The sequence below is a fragment of the Drosophila mojavensis genome, unplaced genomic scaffold, assembly GCF_018153725.1.
Source record: "Drosophila mojavensis isolate 15081-1352.22 unplaced genomic scaffold, ASM1815372v1 contig_74, whole genome shotgun sequence".
Classification (NCBI taxonomy): domain Eukaryota; kingdom Metazoa; phylum Arthropoda; class Insecta; order Diptera; family Drosophilidae; genus Drosophila; species Drosophila mojavensis.
In genome coordinates, this window is record NW_025318899.1 from 14,320,638 (window position 1) to 14,344,291 (window position 23,654).

The 23,654-nt window shown below is 40.8% G+C and overlaps 4 protein-coding genes across 5 annotated transcripts in view; 3 read left to right on the forward strand and 1 right to left on the reverse strand.

Annotated features, from left to right (window-relative positions):
• LOC6582459 (solute carrier organic anion transporter family member 74D) overlaps positions 1–21,302 on the forward strand; it is a 28,227-nt gene extending 6,925 nt beyond the window's left edge. Inside the window, exons 2-8 of one of the 2 annotated variants that reach the window (XM_015162460.3) lie at positions 8,885–8,928; positions 17,529–19,335; positions 19,391–19,754; positions 19,824–20,011; positions 20,073–20,216; positions 20,294–20,470; positions 20,529–21,302. In XM_015162460.3, the coding sequence (XP_015017946.2) occupies positions 17,892–19,335; positions 19,391–19,754; positions 19,824–20,011; positions 20,073–20,216; positions 20,294–20,470; positions 20,529–20,707 (2,496 nt within the window). In that variant the 5' untranslated portion in view covers positions 8,885–8,928; positions 17,529–17,891 and the 3' untranslated portion in view covers positions 20,708–21,302. Of the gene's footprint in view, positions 1–8,884; positions 8,929–17,102; positions 17,200–17,528; positions 19,336–19,390; positions 19,755–19,823; positions 20,012–20,072; positions 20,217–20,293; positions 20,471–20,528 lie in introns of those variants that run through there. The other variant, XM_015162462.3, reaches the window with a different exon arrangement.
• Positions 502–952, forward strand: LOC6582458. The gene is given in 1 exon segment (XM_002008123.4): positions 502–952. A coding segment is annotated over 1 exon segment (327 nt). The 5' UTR covers positions 502–563; the 3' UTR covers positions 891–952.
• Positions 21,303–21,421: 119 nt separating the features above from the next.
• Positions 21,422–22,532, forward strand: LOC6582460 (pyrimidodiazepine synthase). The gene is made up of 2 exons (XM_002008125.4): positions 21,422–21,597; positions 21,743–22,532. Exons 1-2 carry the CDS (start codon positions 21,570–21,572, stop codon positions 22,468–22,470), a joined length of 756 nt encoding a protein of 251 aa, XP_002008161.1. The 5' UTR covers positions 21,422–21,569; the 3' UTR covers positions 22,471–22,532.
• Positions 22,533–22,627: 95 nt separating this feature from the next.
• On the reverse strand, positions 22,628–23,642 carry LOC6582461 (pyrimidodiazepine synthase). Its single transcript, XM_002008126.4, has 3 exons — positions 23,486–23,642; positions 22,867–23,435; positions 22,628–22,812 (listed from the first exon to the last, which is right to left on the reverse strand). The coding sequence occupies exons 1-3, from the start codon at positions 23,511–23,513 to the stop codon at positions 22,678–22,680; spliced, it is 732 nt and encodes a 243-aa protein (XP_002008162.1). The 5' UTR covers positions 23,514–23,642; the 3' UTR covers positions 22,628–22,677.
• Between the last annotated feature and the right edge of the window lie 12 nt (positions 23,643–23,654).

Consider the following 23,654-nt stretch of genomic DNA (forward strand, 5'->3'; position numbering starts at 1 on the left):
CTGAAAAGTGCTTTTAAAATCTATTTAATTGCGCTGATAGCGTTCAGATTTGATTGTGAAATGGGGTCAAGAGGTCGCACAAGCACTGTAAATGTGTCAGAAAGTGTTAGATGTTATTGGAAGAGGCGTGTGTGGTCGAGGAAGCTATAAAAATTTAATGTAAATACTAAATTTTTAGTTTGAAATAAATATGGATAAATAACAAATTTTAAAAATTGTGATATATTTAAAAATTTTATATAAATACCAGAAATTATGAATATCGAAAAAATAAAGAAAAAAGACCAATCTAGAGCAGAAATATTCCTGTCCTTAAATCATCTGAAATTAAATTATAATATATATACACAATATATATTCCAATCCTACTCAGTTGTTGATAAGAACATAGACGGGAATCTACATGGTCTCAGAAAAAAGTACCGCTCGTAGGTCAAGCGAGAACAACAGTTCAGTCAAAAGTGAATCCCACTTCTCGACGCTGGACTATAAAAGACCCATCTCTGGCCACATCTGGGCACAGTTGAATTCTGCAATTCAAAGTATTCTCCACATCAGAGAAGATGACTTTTAAGAGGTGTTTGGCTCTGCTGCTGCTGGTCAGTTGCCTGGCAGCTCTGGTGACTGCTCGAGTGGACTTTCCCGAAGCAGGACCCGGCTCTCCAAATGTCCGGATAATTCGAGCTGAGCGTTCGCCCCAACATGGCTCGGTGGTGGTAACGGCTAGCAAGGATTAGGCAGGCCGCCAGGCGGGCGTTCAATACAATCACAATCTCTATACCAGTCGAGATGGGCGTGGCAGCATCGATGCCTACGCCAATGCCAATAGAAATTTCGACCAGAATCGCAATAATTTCGGTGGCGGCGTACAAGGCAGCTGGCGTTTCTAATAAACGAAATTCAACGAATTCATATGCTCGACGATAATAATAAAGTGCAAATAGATATAGAAGAGCCGTGACCATTTACTTAAATCGGAATTGTGGAATTGTGAATCGTGATTTATGTTCCAACTGCTAATTTCTGATTTCGAAAAAGTCCACAGATTATGCTGTGAGGTCTCTCTGAGGCCATTCCTCTGATAAGAAAGTCTGAGATGCATGGAACATAAAATAAATGGAATATATGCCTATATAATATATTGTGTTTGGCAGATAAGACACAGATAGACAGAAAAGTTGTTGTTGCTCCAATTGAAACACTTTCAATGTAGACCTAAGGCTCAAACCTGAAGAAGTCTTAATGCGTCTGTCTATAGAATATCCCCAATGTCTATACAGAGAGACGCCTATGTTGAAACATATCAATAAAATACATTGGCTATTTACTTAGAGCAACAAAAACAAAGCAGCTTATAGGGAAAAAATAATAAAAAAGGGGAAACATAAAAAAGGGAAGACTGAATATGTCAACTAGGCATGCAGACTTTTAAATACTCTTTAAAGTACATCTCATTTGTATGAAAAGCATGGCAGGAGTTTTTTACTGAAGTGAAGCTATATGGCTTGGCACAGTCTGGCAACGCTACTGAAAATCTATAAAGCAAAGTTCGTAAGGAACTCTGCACAGTCTGGCAGCACTGTCACTTATTAAGTTGGCTGTGCTGTAAAATTGGCTATGGAGATTCTATTCAGAGATGAGCTAGATTTCCCTATAAGAATCGCTTACACTGAACTAATATGCCCAACGGCAGCTGACACTTTTAGAGTATACGAAGAAGTACTAAAAGTCATGAGTCGTTGGGTTCAATGCACTCGCCACTGGCGCTGACGTCGTTGTGTAACCAATAAAAATTGATTCTGTTGTTGCGTGCGGGCGGGGGCGACTTACAGGGGCAGCTACAACAAATACACTGTGAGAAAGTCTGGACTGCACTTTGGGGTTGCATTCGGTTTTATTGCTCACACACACACGCACATAGACAAACACTGAATGGGAACTTATCTAGAAAGAAACGGCGCACATTGAATGCTCGCATGCACAAATATAGGGGGTTGGAGCGGGGTTCTTGATGATTGCATGACTAACAGTAATTACTTTCGCGTTCCGTTTGCTCAGCTGGCTGATCAATAAAAGAAAAAACGAGCCTCATTCAAGAATTTGAAGCAATGAAATGCCCAAATGCTTGACCCCGCTCTCTAATTTACAATTGAGACACAAATTCCGTGAATTATTTTCGGGAAAGTGTAGTTGGTGGAGGGGAAGAAAAGTCAGGGGCAGGGGCAGGGCCGGACTGAGCCAAGCGGAGGGTGTATACGAAAAGGAGGCAGCTGCAAGCAAATGACTTTCCATTTTCATTTAACAATAAGCAATCAATTGCAAATAACAACAACAATAACAACAACAACAGCAACAAATGCGACTCGGGCTGCAAGTTCAAAGCAAAGCTAACGATCTATTAGAAGAAAGTAAAAACAACTAACAAAACACAATGAGAAGACAAAGGCAGAGACGCCTCCTACACACCAGGTGAGACAGCCAGGTGAGCAGCCAGGTGAGCAGCCGGGGCGCAGCTGTCAGCTGAGGCCAATCAGACAAGGCAGCCAAGAGGCAAAGTGAGAGCGAGAGAGATGGCAAATGGGAAAATCCGTGTGCCGTTAACTGGTTTTCATTTTGGGCTTGGAAAAACCAACGCTCGTTGCCATTTTTAGTGGCAAAAACGCGGCGACTGCATCATAATGAAAGTGAAATGCATTGCGCAGATGGCAGCGCGATGCCAGTTACCAGATAGTACACACATATACAGAGAAAGAAAGACAGAGTGAGAGAGAGAGATAGTGACAGTGATAGAGAAGGAGAAAGAGATAGTGCTAGAGAGAGTGGGGGAGCGAGTGAGATAGCTTGACTGTGGCAAGTAAGTCAAGTGCAGCTTGCCGTTTGTTGCAGCATGAAGTGCCACAGACACGCACTCCAAGCACACACACACACACACATACACGCACACTAGCACATACGACTACAACTGCTACTTATGGTAAGAAACTTGCGCGGAATGTAAGCGCAACAAGCGCAAGCGCGTCATCGACTGCCGCAGTCGCTGACTTATTTGGCATTTAACGTTAATTGGCAAGAAAAGCGTTTGCCTGCCGATTTGCATACACATTGATGAATTATGTCAACGCCAAGCAGCAACAGCAGCATCGGCAGCAGCACCCACACAGCTACAAAGATACAAATGTATCTTTATGCATACGCCATGCAGAAGCACTTCAATGTCAGATCAGCATTGAAGGCCGCTTGCAGTTTTCTCTGCACTTGAAGTTTTTATCTGCTGCATACAACACAAAGATACATGCAAGTATTTATTGATATTGCACAGACACATATGCACACATATATATGTAGATACATACATATGTAGTTATGTATCTACATGTGAATGGGATCTCTGTGTTATTGGTTCAATAACATGCCTGACATTGAGAGCTGCCGCTGCTGCTGCTGTTTATTCGCATTGCGGTAGGGCTAAAGACAATAAAGCTCTTCGTTTTAAATTGCACATTCTAGCAACTTAGTTATTGAAGCAAAACTTGTTTAAATCACACAAGTTTTTGCCTCTAACAATTCGTGCAGCTGCTTAACTACTGAGAGCCAAGGAACTAGTTCCTGTGTATCGATCACATCTCTAATCATTTAGAACATCGCTAAGCTGTCGAACCAGGTGGCAGCGCCAATACCAAAGTTCACAAAATGTCATTTATCGATGGCTGTGGGCATAAAATAACATAAGTATTTAACTATGTCCCATCCCTAGTCAAGTATTTTTAAAAGTTGCAGCTTTTGTCACACTTAATTATAATTGCATCCCTATAAGTTAACCTCTATTTGTAAGCCAAAATGAATTATGTGCATAGCTAAAGCATAAAAAAAACAGTGAGAGAACAACAGCAACAACAACAACAGCAGCAACAATGCAACATTAATTCACTACCTTTTGCTTGTACGTCGGTTACATTTCACTGATTTTGAAAGTGAACGTTTGTGCGAGGAGGAATCGGAATCGGCATCACGACTTGGCAGACTCGCACAGTGGGGCAAATGCAAATAGGCAGGCAAGCATTGTCGTGATTTGTTGTTATCATTTGCACACAATGTTGTTGTTGTCGTTGTTGTTGTTGTTGTTATTGTCGCGTGTCTTCTGCTGATAAGCCATTGAATGCGATTACTAAAACGCAATGGCGAATGCATTCCGCACGAAAAACCGAATCAAAAAACAAGTTGTAACTTGACCCACGTTGTTGTTGCTACACTGTGGGTTGTTACTGCTGCTGCTGTTGTTGTTGTTGTTGAATCAACAGCAGCGTGGGTGAAATCCAAGAGATACGAGATACATATATGATTTTTGGCATCGCATTTGCTGCTGCTGTTTTTACTTTTCCAACGCGTCTACAAATGATTTATAATATATTTTTGTATGCGAATTTTCGTTTTTTTAAGCAGTAATACCCTGGAAAGTGTATTTGAGAAGGTATAACCAGCCGGCCTTAACAGTATCAGAATAAAATATAAGAGCTGGAAAGTCTTTTACGTACCTCTAGCTAATGCCTAAGCGAGGTAGCACAATAATTGCATACATTTTATAGGGTATCTTTTCGTTGCGAATACTCCTTGCACCTTTAGTTGATTTGTTTTTGGACGGATTTTTGTATTTTGCAAATACAGATACAATTTTGGCTTGCATATCTCTTGAGTTACATATTTGTAGCGTCTGCGTCTGCCGGATAGACAGCGACAGAGAGCAGCAGCAGCAGCGGCGAAGACGGCAATGGCGACGACGCTGCGTAGGCAGCTGCATCAGGTTGACCCAGTTTTCGCTTTTCATACTCAGCCAGGCAGCCAGGCAGTCGAAGAGGCGAAAAGACGGGGCTCGTCTTTGTATCTGGTGCGGAATCGTCTTGTTTCATTTTTGTTGTTGTTTTATTTTGTTTTTTTTTTTTTTTTTTTTTTTTTTTTTTTTTTGTGAAAATTATATACGAAATGCAATTTTTAAGTAGACTTGTTTTATGTTTGTGCATTAATTTATGGCATTTTGATGTTGCTGATGCTGCTGCGGCTGCGATTGCTGCTTAAGCTCGTAAATCGCTCAACGACGCTCAATCAATTTAACACACATTTTGCACAAGTAAACCCCATTGCAGTCACCCGTACATCCTTCACCCACCACCCACCGCCCACTCGCCATTTATTCAATTGACTGCCACGTAACCCGATATAAAGGAGATATATATAAGAATAATTCCTACTAAACTAGTTTTTGCGGTTGAGTGCATATTCTTGTCTCGTTGACAATTTGCCACAATTTGCGCTTGCCACATTGTTGCAGCGGCACAATGAGCCGCAAATCAAGCGCATGCATGTGTTTTACTTGCATTATTTGCTAATATTCATGTAGTAGTTGCTCGCAAATTATGCCAATTGCATGCGGCACAAGTGGCGTATACGTGATTTGGACAAATATTGCGCATACGCCAAGTTGGCAGACGCCCATCTAATTATATATGTATATACGTACGGGGGTGCGGCTGGCACGCCATATAAATTACAGCTACAGCTATACAGCTATATACAGCTATAGTACTTAAATCGTATTTCAAGAGAAGCAAACAACGAAACCCAGCATTTCCATATAAAATTTAACTTTTATGCATATTTAATAACAGCCAAAATTTATTATGTGAAATGTGAAACGCATATGTGCATAGCCAAGCTATAAATAACTATATATGTGTGTATGTATATATATTCCATAGCTGTCTATATATAGCAAGCATTATTTAAAGCACTTTTGCCATTTGCGCTCAACAATGAATAAACAGCAACAAAATGCAGCATTTGAAATCATACAAATTGGCCTCACTGTAAATGTGGGTTGTTAGCCACACACACACAGACACCCATTCAATCAATCACACACACACACACGTTGTCAAGGTAGGCTCGTCCCAAGTCAATGCACTTTCACACACAATTGCATTAGTCGAGCCTGTTGCCTGCCTATGCGTGTGTATCTGTGTGTGTGTGTGTGTGTGTGTGCGTGTTAAGTTTTGCAATATTTTCATTTTCATTTTGAATTTTAATTTCGTTTTCATTTCGCTGCGGCGCACTCTCTCAATGCGCTAACGTCGACGCTGGCGCCGGCGTCACGCTGCGCTGCTTTTGCGTCTATGCACAGCGCCGCAGTCGCAGTCGCAGCGCAGCACGGCGCAACTGCTGCATTTTGCTGATCAATTTCACTTTCACTAATTATGTCACAATAAAAGCAAATGGCCAAGCGCCTTAATGATCATTAACGTTTATTGAGTGCAAGAGCAAGAGCTCATAATGCCAAGCCCGTCTACAACTCATCTGCCTCACTCGCTCTCCCTCGCTGTCTCTCTGTCTGCCTGTCTCTCCCGCTTAGACCACCTGCTGTGGCGCTGTCTAGACAATTGTCTGGTATTTTGTATTTTTGGCAATTGCGCAATATTCCTTACGTTGTGTATCATGTAATGTGACGCCCTCTTTTCTCCTGTATGTATGTGTGCGTGAGATAGCACAAGCTTTCAAGCTTTTTTAGGGGGTTGCAAAGCTGTGTAGGGTCTTTACCGCTTTAATTGCGTCGTTAGCTTTTCGGCGCACTATTTATTTTGTTGTCGTAGGTCCCAGGCGAAAAAAATAAAACAGAACTTGACTAGGCACCGCACCTAGCTGACAGAGGCAAAAGCTTTTTCAGAGTGTATTATCAGCATTTTCTACGCATGTCTCGATTTCTGTTATTTCATTTTGGCTGACTTGAAAAATCTACTACTATTTCTGTGTTTGCTTCGCCAACAGACGAAAAGTGCAGCAGAAAGTGCAAGTTGGCGACTGCGCTGCTCTCGGTGACAGCATTGAAGCTTTTTTTGGATTTCTTATGCTCACGCTCTCTTCGCGCTGCTGCTGCGTGCGTAGTCACTCTCTCTCTCACTCTCATCCTCTCTTGCTGATGCTCTCCCTGGCTAAATTATTGGAATTGCACAAAGAAAAGTGAATCGTTGAGCGGGAAGCTCAGAGTCACAGATGCTTTTGCATTGGTGTGCGTGCGCTATGCGGCGATTGTGTAAGTTTTTACATTGAGGCAACAGCAGCAGCGGCAGCGACTGAGGCTGAGCCAGCGGCCGCAGCGTCTGCGTCTGAAACTGAAATTGAGACTGAGATTAACTCAAAAACTTGTTTTATGTTAAGTTAGTTGTTGTTGTTACGGCTGTGTTTATTGTTGTTGTTGTTGATGCAACGCTTGGCAACAGAGCAGCAGCAGGAGGCAGAGAACGATGCAGCTGGGCCACCCCTAGCAACGATTTACGACCAGAGTAATTAGAGCAGTTGACGTTGCCGTTGGCGCTGACGTCGGCGTCGCTACGGCAGCGCTGCTGCATTAACTGCATGTGTAAAGCTTTGGCAGCGAGTGCACCGTTGCATTTGTGAGACTCTTCGTGTGTGTATATGTGTGTGTGTGTTTTTGTATGTGACTGACCTATCTCAATGCAATGCGAGTTGTGCTCTTGCTTTTGTTACAGACACAAGCACACTCACTCACTCACTCTCACACACACACACACTGCTCACACGCATATGGCAGAGCGAGAGAAACAGACGAACAGACAAACTGACAGACATTTGCGCTCATTTATCTTTTATTTTCATATAGCTTATTGTTGTTGTTGTTGTTGTTATAGTAGTTGTAGCTGTTGTCGTCATTTGTAGTTGCTGCTGGCGTGCAGCCATTGTTGTTGCTCGTGCACATCGATTTCAGTTGTGGTTGCTGCTGCTGATGTAGACAACATTTGCATTCATTGTACACTTTGCCCCCTTGTAATGCGTTCTTTATTGCAATATTATTTTTGTTGCAATGCAAAAAATTGTTTAAATGCTCGTTCATAAATTGTTTTCACACGCAATGCAAGCGACGAACTTGTTTTGCTGATCAGCTCAACTTGTTGTTGTTGTTGTTGTTGCTGTTGTTATTGTTATTGTTGTTGTTGCTCTGATTCTTCTTGTCGTTGGCTTTTTATAGCTGTTAATCACTTTTGCTGTAATTGTTATGAGCCAACTAAACGTGCAGTTTGTAGTGCTTTTTACTGTTGTTGTTGTTGTTGGTGTTGCTGTTGGTGTTTTTTATTTTTATGGCCAGCATTTTGCATTTAAATGACGCTGCTCTACGAAACAAGCAGTTAATTAAGATGGAGGGACCATACATTCATACATACATACATATATGCACTACATATTTAGAAATCTGAAGAAGCCCTAAAAATAAGTTGCTCTTAATATAGCTAACTATTTAAATTGAGTTTGCTGTTGTTGTTAAAGGAGTTTCTTAAATAAATTTATTTAGAGCCAGGGCTGCCTTTAACAAGGAAAATTACGTAAAAGCCTAGCTAAGGATTCAATGTTCAATTAGAAAGCAGGGCTGCAAGCCCTAGCGATTCAAATTGAATTCATTTAATGCCAGGGCTGGAAAAGCAAACGTAAACTATTTAACAGGGCACTTAAGTATTTTGTATATCTATGGTCTCATTTAAATGAGGGCAGCAAGTGCAGAAATAAATAATTTAAACTCTTGAAACTATGATTCCATAGAAGGTCAAAAGCCGGAAAGCACAAAAAATTATAAATTTCATTTTGAGTTCTTAGAAAATTTATTTAGCACTAGGCCAACGAATCCAAACAAAAATAATTCTTAGCTTAATCATAGCTCTACAGAATCAATAAGTCTATTTACTTTTCAAAACTCATGAACTTTCTTGACATATTTACATATTTTATTAACTATACACTATATTACACAAAATTATATATGTTTTCTATTAGAGTATATTACTCATCCATTTCTCTAATCGTCTGAAACCCTTCGCTTATTTTGCAGCTAACAATCCAACAAATGCCAACTTCAACTAAAGTAAACAATAAGTAAGTAAACAATACAATTCGCTATTGGGACCCAGCCTTAAATAAACACTTAATGTAAAATGTAACGCTAAAAAAAGGCAGTTAAAAATTCATACAAAAAAGCAATAACCCAAAAAATACAACAATGCAAAGTAAAAAAAAAAAAAAAAAAAAACCAACTCACGCACGCAGAATTTTTAAACAATTGAAAATATTGTTGAAGTAAGTGTGTGGCCAAAAGGAGTGAAAGAGAAAGAGAGTTGGGCCAGGTAGTCAAAAAAGTGCGTCGCAAAAACTGTTAAGTACGTTCATAAACAAATAATGATAATGATGATGATGAATAAGAGACCTACTCAAACAGAGCCACAGAGTGTCGACTAGTTCTATGTGGGAAATCGTAACTTCAGTCCATGTCCCTAGGCAAACGCACTTGACACTTTGAGTGGCGATGCGAATGGATTTCATGGACTGCCAACTACTAAATATTATGCGAAACTCAGAGTATTTGGAGTGTCTGTGTACGCTGGCAGCTAATTAGGCGTTAATTGCAAAAATCAATGCACATACAAAAAAATAAAAAAAAAACTGACGACTCTTTTGCGAAATTAAAAAAGCAAAAGAAAGAAGGAAGCAGCCAAAAGAAAATGTTGAACAATTTATAAGACTTCAATTAGCATTATAACGGTACCGACATTTAAGTCAAGTTAACACCTCAACGCACCTTGTGCACTCACCGGGCCCCTTGAACAGGACCTGAACCTAAGAAGAAAAAGCCGCTTAAATCAGCAGTTCAATCAATCAGAAGAATAAAGGTTCTCTTTAAATTAAGAACAAATATTTGAGCTTGAGCTTCGTTCCTTCGTTTTTCCTTTTGACGAAGACAGCGTTGACAGCACAGTGGTTCAGAATTATTGATTTTTGTATACAAAACATCAATTTTTGAACTTAAGCTTGAGTATTGATGTCAAATATGAAAAATCACTTGATTCCTATGGCTTGATTTGAAATGAATTGTGAATTAAAAATTCGATAAGCTGCAGCTCGTTTTTTGTTTTTAAATTGTGAACTATGATAGCTTCGATAAGTTTATAGTTCGCCTGAGCTGGAGCTGAACAAATGTTTAGTTCGTATTGTTACATTTTGCAGCCCTGGTCACACATATCGACCACACATATCGTATTGATTTAACTGCTTCTTTTGGTTGCCCTGGTTTCTAAGTTTTCAAATATTTGAAATTCTAAATTAATGTATTTCTCTAAAAAAGTCAATTTCGTACCACTGTGCATCGAAATGACAAATGTAAATTGTGGCGGGCAAGCAAAAGGCAAACGCTTGAATTTATTTTATTTTTGTCGGCAATATGCTTAAATAAATTTGAACAACTTCTTCTGCTGCTGCTGCTGCTGCTTGTGGTTCTGCTTCTTTCCCATCTTCTTCAGCTTCTTTTTCGTCTGATCTGCGCGCCAGATACGGCCAGGTATATATATATGTATATATATTTATATTTATATATATACCTGGTGCCATGTAGCAGCAGCTCCCGACTTAATGCAGACTTCTCTTAAAATGCATTTTTGATTGCATTTCATTAGGTTCGTTCGTTTTCTATATCTACCCCTCTCTTACTCACCATCTCTCCCTGCCTCTTTCTCTCTCTCTGTCTCTCTTCATTTTTGTATCTTTATTTATTTAATTTTTTTTCGGCTCTTTCGGTCATTTCAAAAATTTATGCACACTTCGCTGCCATTTTGAGGTTGTTAATTTTTTTTCGCCTTTTTGTACACTTCTTATTTATATGTATTTATATATATTCCGATATATATACATATATACTCTTTTTATTTTTTTTAGCTTTCGTTTTGCGGCTGCTGTTCTTTCGTCTCATTTTTGGCTTTTTTTTTGCATTTTTAACAAGCGCCGCCAAAAAGGAAGTTTGTTTTTTCTCATTTATTCTTTATATACCCTGTACAAATTGGCAATGCCTACAATGGGGTATACTGCCAATTTAAGTAATAAATGTGAGTTGACAACTGTATTGCTCGAATTCTTATAATGGGGTATACTTAATACTCATTAAAAGGAGTATTAGAAATGCTTGATTGACCTCTTATTTCCATCAAAAAATGAACAAAATTTATTTATTGTCATTATTGAATATATTTTAATTTTAAATAGTGCCTTATTTAATGTATGATTTTTCTGCTCTAATCAGTCTCACTAAACCACAAGTGAGCTGCGGGGTGTCTGCCAGTCGTTCATTGCTTCACTGTGGCTTGCTTGTTTTTGTTTTCTCTCTGTTTTTGTTGTTGTTAAAAGTACGCATAAAGAAAAGCAACTGCTGCGCACAAAATAAATAAAATATATAAACTAAAGCCATGTGCAAAAACTTTTTTCTGTTTGTTTTTTTTTTTTTCTTCTTTTTCTTTTTGTATATATTTGAATTTGTTTTTGTTGTTTTGTTTTATGTCTGCCCTATAGAGCGAGGAATATTGACTCAGATATGTGTTTTGCTGCATTTTCTAGAATATCACTAAAATATACACTTCTTATATGGAAACTGGTTTAGAATTTATTTGAGTAAATAATTAAAAACTCGTTCTCGAAAAGGCAAATAAAATATATTTAAATTGTATTTACACATATATACATATATTTATACATCTGTGAGTATATATTAAAGTGTATACAAATTTCGTTTGCATTGAAATTTAAATAATTCGCATGCATGTTTATATTGTAGTTGTTGTTGTTGTTCCATTTGTTGTTGTTCTTCTCAATTCTTGTTGCCGCACCTTTTGTCATCGTACCATGAATCATATATGCATATACACAGATATATACATTTGAGTCGGAACATGCGTGTTCCACTTTAAAAACCAAATGTACATATAGGTAAGTCAGTTAATCGTGATCGTACATTTCCAAACAGCTCGAATAACAATAAAAATAATTGTTTTATAATCCGAGTTTTTGTTTCTTTTTTTTCTGGATTTTGGTCATATTTTTATGTTTTGCCATAATAGGATTACAATCCCATAAAAAAATATGTAAAGCCCATGAATCATTCTCCGAAAAATAAAGCTATAATAAAACTCAAATTAAATTTTGTTAAATAAAGAGAGATCCAATTATTATTTTTTGACACTTTACGCTTGACAGCAATAAGAGGGCGTTTGCCGGGTGTCATTGACTAGGAGATATACTGAGACTCTAGCTGATGATCATCATTAATTATTAAAGAAAATATCGCCTTAAATACTTAAATATGTATTATGCATTATCATAAAAATAAACATCATCATAATAATAATCAACATTTAATTGTCATTTAAAATAGATAGCATGATTATGATAGCTCTCAATATTATTATCATAATCATTATGAGTAATATAAAAATTATATTATATTAAATATATAAATAACATAAATAAATCACAGTTCTTAAATAATTTTACAAATTTGATTTAATATTTAAATAAATAACAATATTAAATATATAAAAAAATTACATATACAAATTAAAATATATGAATTATTTTATTCATAAAAAATAGAAAAAATATTCAATATTAAAAAAAAAAAAAAAAATACACCTTGCACAGCCACTGATCACCAGGAGTTCCGGAAGGCGACTAAAGGAGCTCGGCCCCAGGCTAGCCTCTTATATATCAGCCAACGTCACTCAAAATAGAGGAAAAGCTCAAGAGCCCTTCTCTGAGTCTGTTTGAATTTTCTGCTCAATTGTGAACTGAGTCGATTTCTGTATTTACTTTGAGTAAGGAGTAAGCAAACGTAGAGTATGAAAATATTATAGACAAAATATTAAGAGCAAGCGTACAGAGACCCAACAATCGACTCAAGTCTTCAGCCCGATCAAGATTATGCTCTATGCATATATAGTGTATAAACCTGTCATAATAAACATATAAAATGCGGCTTCAATTATAATAATATACATATATAAATTTATGTATGTGTATAAAATGTATAAATGTCGCTTATATACATATGTAAATGTGATAAACAAATTTTGTTTGAGACTTTATTTTAATTTTTTTTTTTTTTTTGGGCATTCTCTTGCTTCCGACGCGTCGGTCTAAAGTTTTGTTCAAAATGAAAATAAATAAATAAGCGAAATAAATTCGCAACAAAATAAACCGCTCAACTTTGTTGTTGTGTGTTGAATTGGTTTTAATTTCGGTTTTCGGCTTTCGGTGTGAAGGTCAAAGTCAAGGCGACAAAGCCAGAGAAAAAAAAAGATAATAATATCAACAATAACAACAACTACAACAAAAGCAACAAAACTGCTGATAGCCACTCAAATATGAAGTTGAGCAGGGAATGCGACGCATTTAAGGAGCTACTTTGCCCTATGACTATCCTATTACCTACTATAGTTATAAATATGTATGTATGTATATGTATATATATTGCTTACGCTGCAGGTGATTCAAGCTGTTTATAATTTTAACTAATTGAAAAATAATATCTATATATGTATATATGAACGTATCATGCTTTTGAAAGCTGTTCCTTAGTCTTGTTCTTAGTCATTATGGTAAAAAAAAAAAAATTATTATAATTAATTATATATTGATTCTTATAATAGACTTTTGTGAAAAGAGCGCTGATCTATTTGGTTTTTAATTGTATTCCATAAATTAGCTCTTAGCTCTGAGTTCGATACGATGAACTGACGAAAAGTGCTAAATATAATTTATATAATAATAATATAATAAAGGATATGATATATCATCTTTACTTCTATATATATTTTAGCAAAACCATTATGCCTTAAATCGTCACATTTAGTGGGATCAGACTACTAAACCTTGGAAATATTATACAATCTACATATATAATAGTGTGTTGCATATAGTTAGAGGACAAAGCTTTGATCAAAGTTTTTCTATAGATTGAACTATTACTGCTTTGTACTGCTTAGCTCCGGGTCAGTCGTCGTCTTATATTATACGCCGCAGAAAAATTTGATTTTCTTTAATATTCTCTCATATACCCAAAATGTTGGGCATATTCTCAAGCCATCTGCCCATTTCAATTTCTAAGATAGAATACATTTCCACAGTCATTTTCAACAAAATAGAAAATAGAAAAAACTTGGTGAGCTTCTCGACAAATAATAAATGGCCACATAAAGCAAGAGTTGCAGACAAGTTCTAAATGATTTCTATGCTAAAAGTGAAATGTGGCTAAACCACTTTTTTTTCAACTTAGCTCATTATGAAGATGGTAGCATGATAATGGACGGCGCTGGGACTCCAACCACGACTCTGACTCCGACTCCGACTTGGGCTGGGGCTAGAGCTGGGGCTGGGGCTGGGGCTGGGGCTGGGGCTGCCAACAACAATTCTTAGTTTGACTTCGACTTTGACTCTGTTGTGGCTTTTGCTTTATGCTAGTCTGCAATTTACTTTCAATGCTGCTTCTAAGCGGCAACAACAATTGTTGTTGTAGCTTTCTACTGTGGCTTTTGTTGGCTGGCACTTGTTGCCGCTTGTCAGCAACTGTTGTCGCTGTTGTCGGTGTTGCCTGTGTGTCTGGTTTGTTGCATGTTGGCATGCAATAGTTGCGCTTGCGCAATTCAAATGCACACACAGACACACACGCACACATACACACACACACACACACACACACACCAGAGCCAAACAAGATCGCGTAATAACTTAGTCAGCAACAACAGCAGCAGCAGCAGCCGCAGCAGTTACGTCGTCTTGGCCAAGACGGAAGACGGAAGATGTGGCAAGCACTTGGCTGCTGCCCCCAACTGCCTCTGCTCCGCCTCTGCCACCTGAGCAGCTGGCGTGGCCACAAAAACCGGAAAAACGACACGCACTGAGTGTGGCAAGCACTGAGACGCCGTCGTCGTCGCCCCCGACGTCGTCAACCGCCTTCAACTGCAGCACGCCGGTTAACGTATTTCCCATCGATATATCGATTCTAGCCATCAATATTTATCACCCAGCTCAATTGAAATGGAAACCCAGGGTATGTGAGTGACTGTGACTTGGTTTCGTAAACGGCTTTAATTGCATTGATTATGATTGACATGCGCAAATCAGCAGCAAATCAAACCCATCTAGTATCTATATCAAGTGTCACATTTATGTAAGCAGCAATACAAATTGAGCAGCAATTAACCAACAAATTAAACCAAATTTAAAATAATAATAGACAAACACATACACACACACACACACATATACACACTCATGTATGGGTTGCTTAAAGCGTGCAGCACGGGCAGCTTGCGGCTCGTTCAGTGACCAGGATGAGTTCAATGTGCTTTACCTGTCCTCAATGGTCAGGTACTTGGGCAGCATTCTCTCCTCTCAACTGTGTGGAACTGGTAGCTGGGCAGCCAACCAACCAACCAACCAACCAGCCAAGTAGCCAACCAGTCAGCCCTTCTTGGCCAAGTGCATAGGCCAACTGCAGCAGAGGCAACGCAATCTTCTTTGCATATTTGCCAACTGCAATTGCAACTGCAACTGCAGCGAATGGGGCATTCATATCACTTTAAATGTTTGCTATCAAGTGTAATCAGCAAATTGCAGTTAGAGGCTTAGCTTACAGCTCAAACAGAACATAAATTAAGCAAACGAACTTTAGTTCTAGATGAATCTAGTTGAATGAAACATTTTAACAGTCAAATCTTGGTCTGCTTGCGATTGCAGTGACTGCGCTGTTAATGTTAACATTGGAATCTATGTTATAAATCAATAGGCTTAACATAGAAAAAAACTGTTAAGTCTTAACAAATTCTAATTATGCACAGCAAAAGCTAAAATCTCTTTAGCAAATGTTCAAATTCGAAGAACGCAAAATAAATTTGCGTAAAATGCGCAATTGCTTTAAAACTCTCAGCAGAACGACTTAACCTATACCCTATAGCTGCCAAAAAGATATCAAATTCTAACAGCATGGCCTGCACGTACTATATGTATGTATATAATGAGCTCTCTAGATATTACGAGTATATTATGTAGCATAAAGCATTTGTATCTGTACATTCCATTTATGATTGCATTTCATCTAGCTGCCATCTCTTTCGCACCTGAGCAAGTTTCACTTTCATTATCAGCTCAGTTATTTCGATAAGATTTGGACTGCAGCAACTGCGTTTGCAGAGAAAGGCAGCGAAAGTATATGAAAGATAGGCAAGAGGATGATAGAGGAGCGAGGCGTAGCAGAACTTTATTGTGTCATAGCTTTTTATACATATTATAATAGCTATTCCACATGCTATATGCACATGCCGCATAGAAGTGGGGCCATAAAAAAAGTTGAGACTCTCTAAAATAGCTGCAAATATATTTTTTTTTTTTGGCTGACATTGAAATTGTTGACAACAAACAAAAAAAAGAGACAAAAAGCAAAAGAAATCAAATAAAATAAATGTCAGCGAGAGATACGAACCAAATGCGATTTATACAAACTGTGTTAATATTTGCTTTTGCAAGCAGTTAATGAAATTTATAAAATGATTATACCTATATTATATATAGTTCAGCATTCAAATGTGCCAATCTTGATTAATGATCTAATCTTTGCTTTTTGTATATATTTTTATATACTGGAAACTGTTTCTAGTGCTTTAAAATGTTCTTAAAATTAATGCATTATATCATTATATTATATATTCATAGCGATTGGATGACTTCTCTTCAGGCATCTCTCATTCTCCAAAATTGCAATAATTTCAATTGGGAATTCCTTTGCAATATACTATGTGTTATTATTAGAAGCCATAAACAAAAGTTTCTAATCAATTAACCTTGAAAGCTTATCACAAAAAAACGTTTTTTTCGGCAAAAAAAAATTTGTATTGCAACTTTTGCTTTTACTTTTTTTGTTTCTTATTTTTGATATGGACTGTACGAATTGTGTTACTATATATGCACATATATAGCTGTATCTGTATTTGTAGCTATGCGCTGCGTTTTGTTGACGCACTGTGAATATGTATGTCTATGTGTGTGTGTGTGTGCATGAGCTGATAAGTCGCTGTCTCAGTCACAGCGACTGCGACTGCTGCTGCTGATGCCGTCTTCCAGTATTTACTTTGAACGCGCTTTTAATTGGTTTTTTGTGCTACAATTTTTTTTTTATTTATATATATTTATATTTTTCCCCCGTTGCGCTTTTTGCAGTCTGCGTTTGAGCTCCGTTCGCTTAGTTTGATTTTTAACGCCCCATAGCGAACGTGCGAGATTTGCCGTTTAGTGAATTTGAAATTGAATGATTTATAATCGATTACCGAATACATTGTAATTACACAGTATAAAATTGAATTGTGATTATCTGAGTGTATTAGAGTAAATATAGACAGATAGATAAAGCATTTAAGTTATGTTTGTATGTAAATATATCTGACGTTAAATATTATGTTGCCTAGCCAAAAGGCGCGAGTGTGCAAAAGACCTTTCTATGCAATTCTCACGTGTGGCGTGTGTAGAAATCGACTGATGTTGGTTGATATAAGCAATTTATATTTCTAAAAATATATATTATTTATATTATATTTAATTTTTCTAAAAATAATCATTTTATTTTAATTATTTATTTCTTTTTCTTCTGATCTGTTTTCCTCCCTTAGATAACACTGCCATATTGCAACACTGAAGTAACTGACAACAAACAACGCGAACAACAACCAAAACTACCTCGTTGCTGGCCAGGCACAACAATAAAGCGCACACACTCAACTCACACCCCATAGGATTGCAGAAGGATTGCCTTTGAGAGATTTCAGTTGATGCATTTCTAATGTAGTTGCAGCCGCCACTTGCTTAGGTAAAATGGAACCACAAATATCCCAGAGTCACTAAAAATCACACAAAATAGGAAGCAGCAGATAAGGAACTGCAAGCAAAGAGAGTGCTCTAATTAACGATCAGTTGTAGCAACAGCAGCAGCAGTTAGTGAGCGCGTTCCACATTACGTATACGCAACGTGCAGCATGAGCAAGAGTCAAGGCGATGTTGAGGCGCCGCCTGTGGTGGGAGCAGCAGCTGCAGCCAATGGACAACAGAAGCAGTCGAGGCCCAGCAATGGCCACGCCCACCAGCAGCAACAGCAGCAGACGAATGGCAATGGCTACCATCAGAACGGGGGCGGCAGGCGTGACTCGACGCAGGCCTTCACGCCGCTGCTCGCACAGCACAACAGCACAAATGGGGGCGACGGGAGCACCGCCACGCCCACAGCGCCAACGACAATGCTGTACGAGAGCACGCCGAGCAACAACAACGAGTGGAAGGCGTCGGAGGACATCAACAATCTGAAGAACGGGCTGCTGAGCAACAACAATGGCAACGGGCACAGTCTGCGCGAAAAGTATGCGCACGAGCAGGCACCACTGACTGGCGGCTACAAGCTGCCACCTGGCGGCGGTGCCGGTGGTGGGGCACGCGGCAGTGAGTCCGAGGAATCCGACTTCGATTCGGATCTGAATGGCGGCGGCGATGAGGGCTCCAATTGCGGACTCTTTGGCTGTCGGCCACGCTGGGCGCGTCGCTTTGCCTCGACGCACGTGTTCATGGTGGTGTTCCTGCTGGCCTACATACTGCAGGGCATGTACATGACGTACTTCGTCTCCGTGATCACCACCATCGAGAAGCTCTTCCAGATCAAGTCGAAGACAACGGGCTTTCTGCTCAGCGCCAGCGAGATGGGCCAGATCAGCACTGCGATGCTGCTCACCTATTTTGCGGGGCGTGGCCACCGACCACGCTGGATCGCCTGCGGCATGGTGTTGTTCTCCATCGCGGCCTTCGCCTGTGCCCTGCCCCACTTCATTTTCGGCGAGCAGCTGATGCAGTCGAGCGTGTTCCTGCAGCCACAGACGCCGGCCGTTAGCGCCGTCTCGTCCCCCCTGTGGAGCAATGCCACAGATCCGAATCTCTGCACGCTGGGCGGGAACGGCACACTGGCTGGCAGCGAATGCAATGAGCAGCGCCAGCTGGAGCAAGCCTCGCACTCCAAGATCACGGTCATCGTGCTCTGCATCTTCTTTGGCAGCCTGCTCAGCTCGGGCATCGGGCAGACGGCTGTGGCCACCCTGGGCATACCCTATATCGATGACAACGTGGGCAGCAAGCAGTCGCCCATGTATATGGCCGTTACGATCGGCATGCGTATCCTGGGCCCCGCCTCCGGCTTCATTGTGGGCAGCTTCTGCACGCGCTGGTATGTGAACTTTGCCAATCCGGGCTTCGATGCCAGCGATCCGCGCTGGATCGGCGCCTGGTGGCTGGGACCCGTTGCCATCGGCAGCCTCATGCTGCTCGCCTCCATTGCCATGTTCTCGTTTCCCAAGCAGCTGACCGGCAAGCAGCAGACGCAGGCAGCTGCCGCCATTGCCGCCGCTGCACCCGAGCCGGAGGAGAAACCCAAGCTGAAGGGTAAGCCAAGCTACGATTGATATAAAACTGTAGTAATGTATGTAATCCTCTGTAGACTTCCCCAAGACTGTGCGCCGCCAGCTGAGCAACGATATACTCATGTTTCGCACAGCCTCGTGCGTCTTTCACCTGCTGCCCATTGCGGGACTCTACACATTTCTGCCCAAGTATCTGGAGACGCAATTCCGGCTGGCCACCTACGATGCGAACATGATCGCCGCCTTCTGCGGCATCCTCGTCATGGGCATTGGCATTGTCATCTCAGGTCTATTCATATTGAAGCGCAAGCCAACGGCTCGCGGCGTTGCCGCCTGGATCGCCTTCACAGCGCTCGTCTACTCCGCCGGAATGATTATACTCATGTTCATCGGCTGCAGCACCAACGATTTTGCTGGCTACAAGCCGGGCGATGCCAACAGGTGGGAGTAGCAGCTCACGATCAGTGAATCTTGGAACGGTGACTCATGATATTCCCTTCTCTTTTGTAGCCCCGCCATGATTGAGCCCGCCTGCAGCGCCGTGCTCAACTGTACCTGTGATAAGGAGAACTTCGCGCCCATTTGCGGCACCGATGGCAAAATGTACATCTCGGCCTGCCATGCCGGCTGCAGCAGCTCCCAGCTGCGTTTCAGCGACAATCGCACACTCTACACCGATTGTGCTTGCATTCCAAATGGTAAACTTTGACATGCGAACCATTTGCCTCACACTCACTTTCAATTTTTGTCACATTTCAGTTGCTGAGGCAGTCACTGGTTACTGTGATAATAACTGCAAGAACTTCATCTACTTTATAGCGATTTTTGCCATTTGCGTATTTATGCATTCCACCTCTGAGGTGGGCAGCATGCTGCTCGTCATGCGCTGTACACATCCTAAAGGTAAGTCCAAGCTCAGCTATCAAATATCCACCAGGCGTAGAATCTCAAATCTCATGAACTTTACTTTACCCAACTAGATAAAGCCATGGCCATGGGCGTCATCCAGTCAGCCATCGGCCTGTTTGGTAATGTTCCTTGCCCGATTATCTATGGCGCTGTGGTGGACTCGGCCTGTCTCATCTGGAAATCGGTTTGTGGCAAACATGGCGCCTGTTCGCTCTACGATGCGGACACCTTCCGGCAATACTTTTTGGGTAAGTGCCGAAGCTCTACCAAAGGGTAACAGTGACTGCAATTCTCTGTCTACGGCAGGCATTACGGCTGGCATTATGTTTTTGGCGTTCCTCATGGATTTGGTCGTTTGGCGGAAGGCGCATCGCATTGATATTGCGCCGGACCAGCAGGACGGCACAACGAATGCGACAGCTACACGTTTGGATGTTTCCGAGTCTAAGCAACCCATTGCACCGCCACCGGATACGACGGTCTGAGTCGTGCAAATACGAAAAAGGGAAACAACAAAACAGAACCCACATCCACACACACACACACACACACACACACACATTGCAAGATTTCCAATAAATGTTTACCTTAATTGTTAATTAGTTATCATTTTGTCTAGTTTTTTAGCCTAGTGCAAGAGTTATGTATTTAGTTAAGCGGTCATGTCTGGACCTCAATTAAAATTATAAATACGCTCATACATAAAATACGTACGTACATGCTTATAACATACAATTATATATATAAACCAATTATTCATGTAAATCTCAACGTTATAGAAATGTAGAAATTGTCAAACTACATCTGTTTAGAGTTACATCTAATATAATTATATCAGCGACCATAATTTACAAGTAAAACATTTATTATATACATATACACACAATACGAAAATCTATATAAATATATGTATGTTTTTATGTATGTATCAAATTATATTATATATACATTTAATATATAGTTGCAACCTATCTGTGGTAGTTAAATTTTAGTTAAAATTCAAAATAAATGTATAAGTTTGTCATATAAAAGAAGTACGAAAAGAAATTAATGGAAATATAAATTATGTCTAAAGTGTAACGATTGTTTGGCATTTGAATTTGAGCTTGCTGGTAAGCTTATCGGTAATGCAGTTATATCGATAGCTCGTGCATGTTGCTCAAGTTAACAGACTGTAAGCTAACAGTCAACTGACTTAGCACTCAGCTGTTAGGTATAAAAGCTTCGTTCGGTAACAAAACCAGAGAGAAAAAATTCGTATGTAGATTATAAATTGTTTACAAACTCAAAGTTTGTTATCAAATAGCAGCTGAGCACGAAAGTGAGCGCTACGATATCATTGACATCATGGATGTGCTGAAGCACTTTAAGAAAGGTACGTTTCAATGTCACCCAAAAATATAAATACGCCGGCTTCGCGTTACCCATATTTTTGAGACAGTTACAAAACGTAGTTTCCCATGACACACATCACAGACCATTCACCTATCTGATCTGCCTTGTGCATGCGTCACCAACAGGTTCGCCCAAACCGGAGCTGCCCAATGATGGAATCTTACGCCTCTACCTCATGCGGTTCTGCCCCTACTCACAGCGCGCTTCGTTGGTGCTGGCTGCCAAGCATATTCCACATCATAAGATCTACATTGATCTGACCGAGAAGCCCGAGTGGTACACCGACTTCAGTCCCCTGGGCAAGGTGCCCGCTCTTCAGTTAACCGCTGTGCCTGGCCAACCGGCTCTTGTGGAATCTCTAGTCATCGCCGAGTATCTCGATGAGCTGTACCCGGTGCGTCAACTGCTACCCGAAGATCCCTTGCAGAAGGCTCAAGATAAAATACTCATTCAGCGCCTGTCACCAGCTATCGATGCCGTGTATCCCGTGCTGTTCACCAAAGATCCACCAGGGGATGCATTGCCCAATTTCGAGAATGCTTTGGATGTGTTCGAGCAGGAGCTGACCCGCCGTGCAACGCCCTACTTTGGTGGCGCCCAAATTGGAATGGTGGACTACATGATCTGGCCATGGTTCGAACGATTCCCAGCACTCAAGCATGTAGTGCCCGGGGAATATGAACTGGACAGAGCTCGCTATGCTAAACTGCTAGATTGGGTCGATCTAATGGCCAAGGATGAGGCCATCAAGGAAATAGCGCTGGATAGCGAGACCCATGCCCAATTCATGGTCACGCGCCAGGAAGGCCAGCCCAACTATGATATGGCTTTCCCAGTTGCTGCAGAAGAATGAGATTGTACAAATGAAGTTATGGAATAATACAGGCCCAATAATAAATTACTCTTGAAATGTGATTGTATGTGTCTTGGCTATAATGTGCCTCAATATCATTGATATTGCCTTGGCCAAAGACAAAATCTGTTAAGGAAACCCAATTATAGTCGTGCTCTTCTAGATTAGCTCAAACATATTTATTGCTCCCTTAAACATGGACACAGTTTAGGCATCCTTGACCAAAAGATTGTAGTTGGGTTTGCCGGCGCTGCGCGTGCGCAAGAACTCGGCCTGCACCTCGGCTTCCATATAGAAGGCCATCACAGCAGGATCACGTTTCATCCGCTCTCGCCATTCCGTCTGCAACGCAACGATGAGATTTGAGAGCGCCAGTTGACAGACTTAAACACTCACCAGCTTTGGAAAACGTTTTTCGTCATAGTTGTAGTCGTCGCCACGCTGTAGCTGTAGCAGCTCTAGTCGCTCACACCAGGGCCAGATCATGTAATCCAATATGCCCGTCTGTTCGCCGCCAAAGAAGAGTGTGCCACGCCTGCTCAGTTCTCGCTCGTATATGTCGAGGCCACTCCAGAACGGTTCCAGGTCGCCGCCATCAGAGGCCTTGAAGAAGGCGCCGAGAACGGGACCAAAGCGTTCGATGAGCAGCTTCTCCTGCACCTTTTTCAGCGGATCACGTGGGTAGAGCGGACGCAGTGGATACTGCTCGTCCAGGTACTCGCATATGAGCAGCGACTCGGTAAGGACGGGCGGACCTGGCTCGCGCACTAGCTCCAGCGCTGGAACCTTGCCCTCGGGATTCTTTTCGAACAGCCAATCTGGCTTATCTGTGAGGTTTATATAAATGCTGTGATAGGGTATCTGTTTGGCATCTAACACCAGATGCACGCGCTGGGCAAAGGGGCAGAAGCGCATGGAGTAGAGCCTTAAGATGCCATCCTCAGGCACATCGGGCGTCCCAGAGCCTGCAGATTAGATTTTTTGAGCAACTAGGACCGACTGCGGAGCTGCTTACCTTTTGCCAAGTGTCTGCCGCTGCTCATGATGTGTGTTGCTTGATGCGAGACGCAACTGGTGCTTGGAGTTCACTTAATCAGCACCTTTATAAGGTTTTCAATTGAGGTGCCCTTCGCCGAAAGGTGTGCATTACCGCGGCTGAACTTGGTGGGCTGTGTGTGAACCTT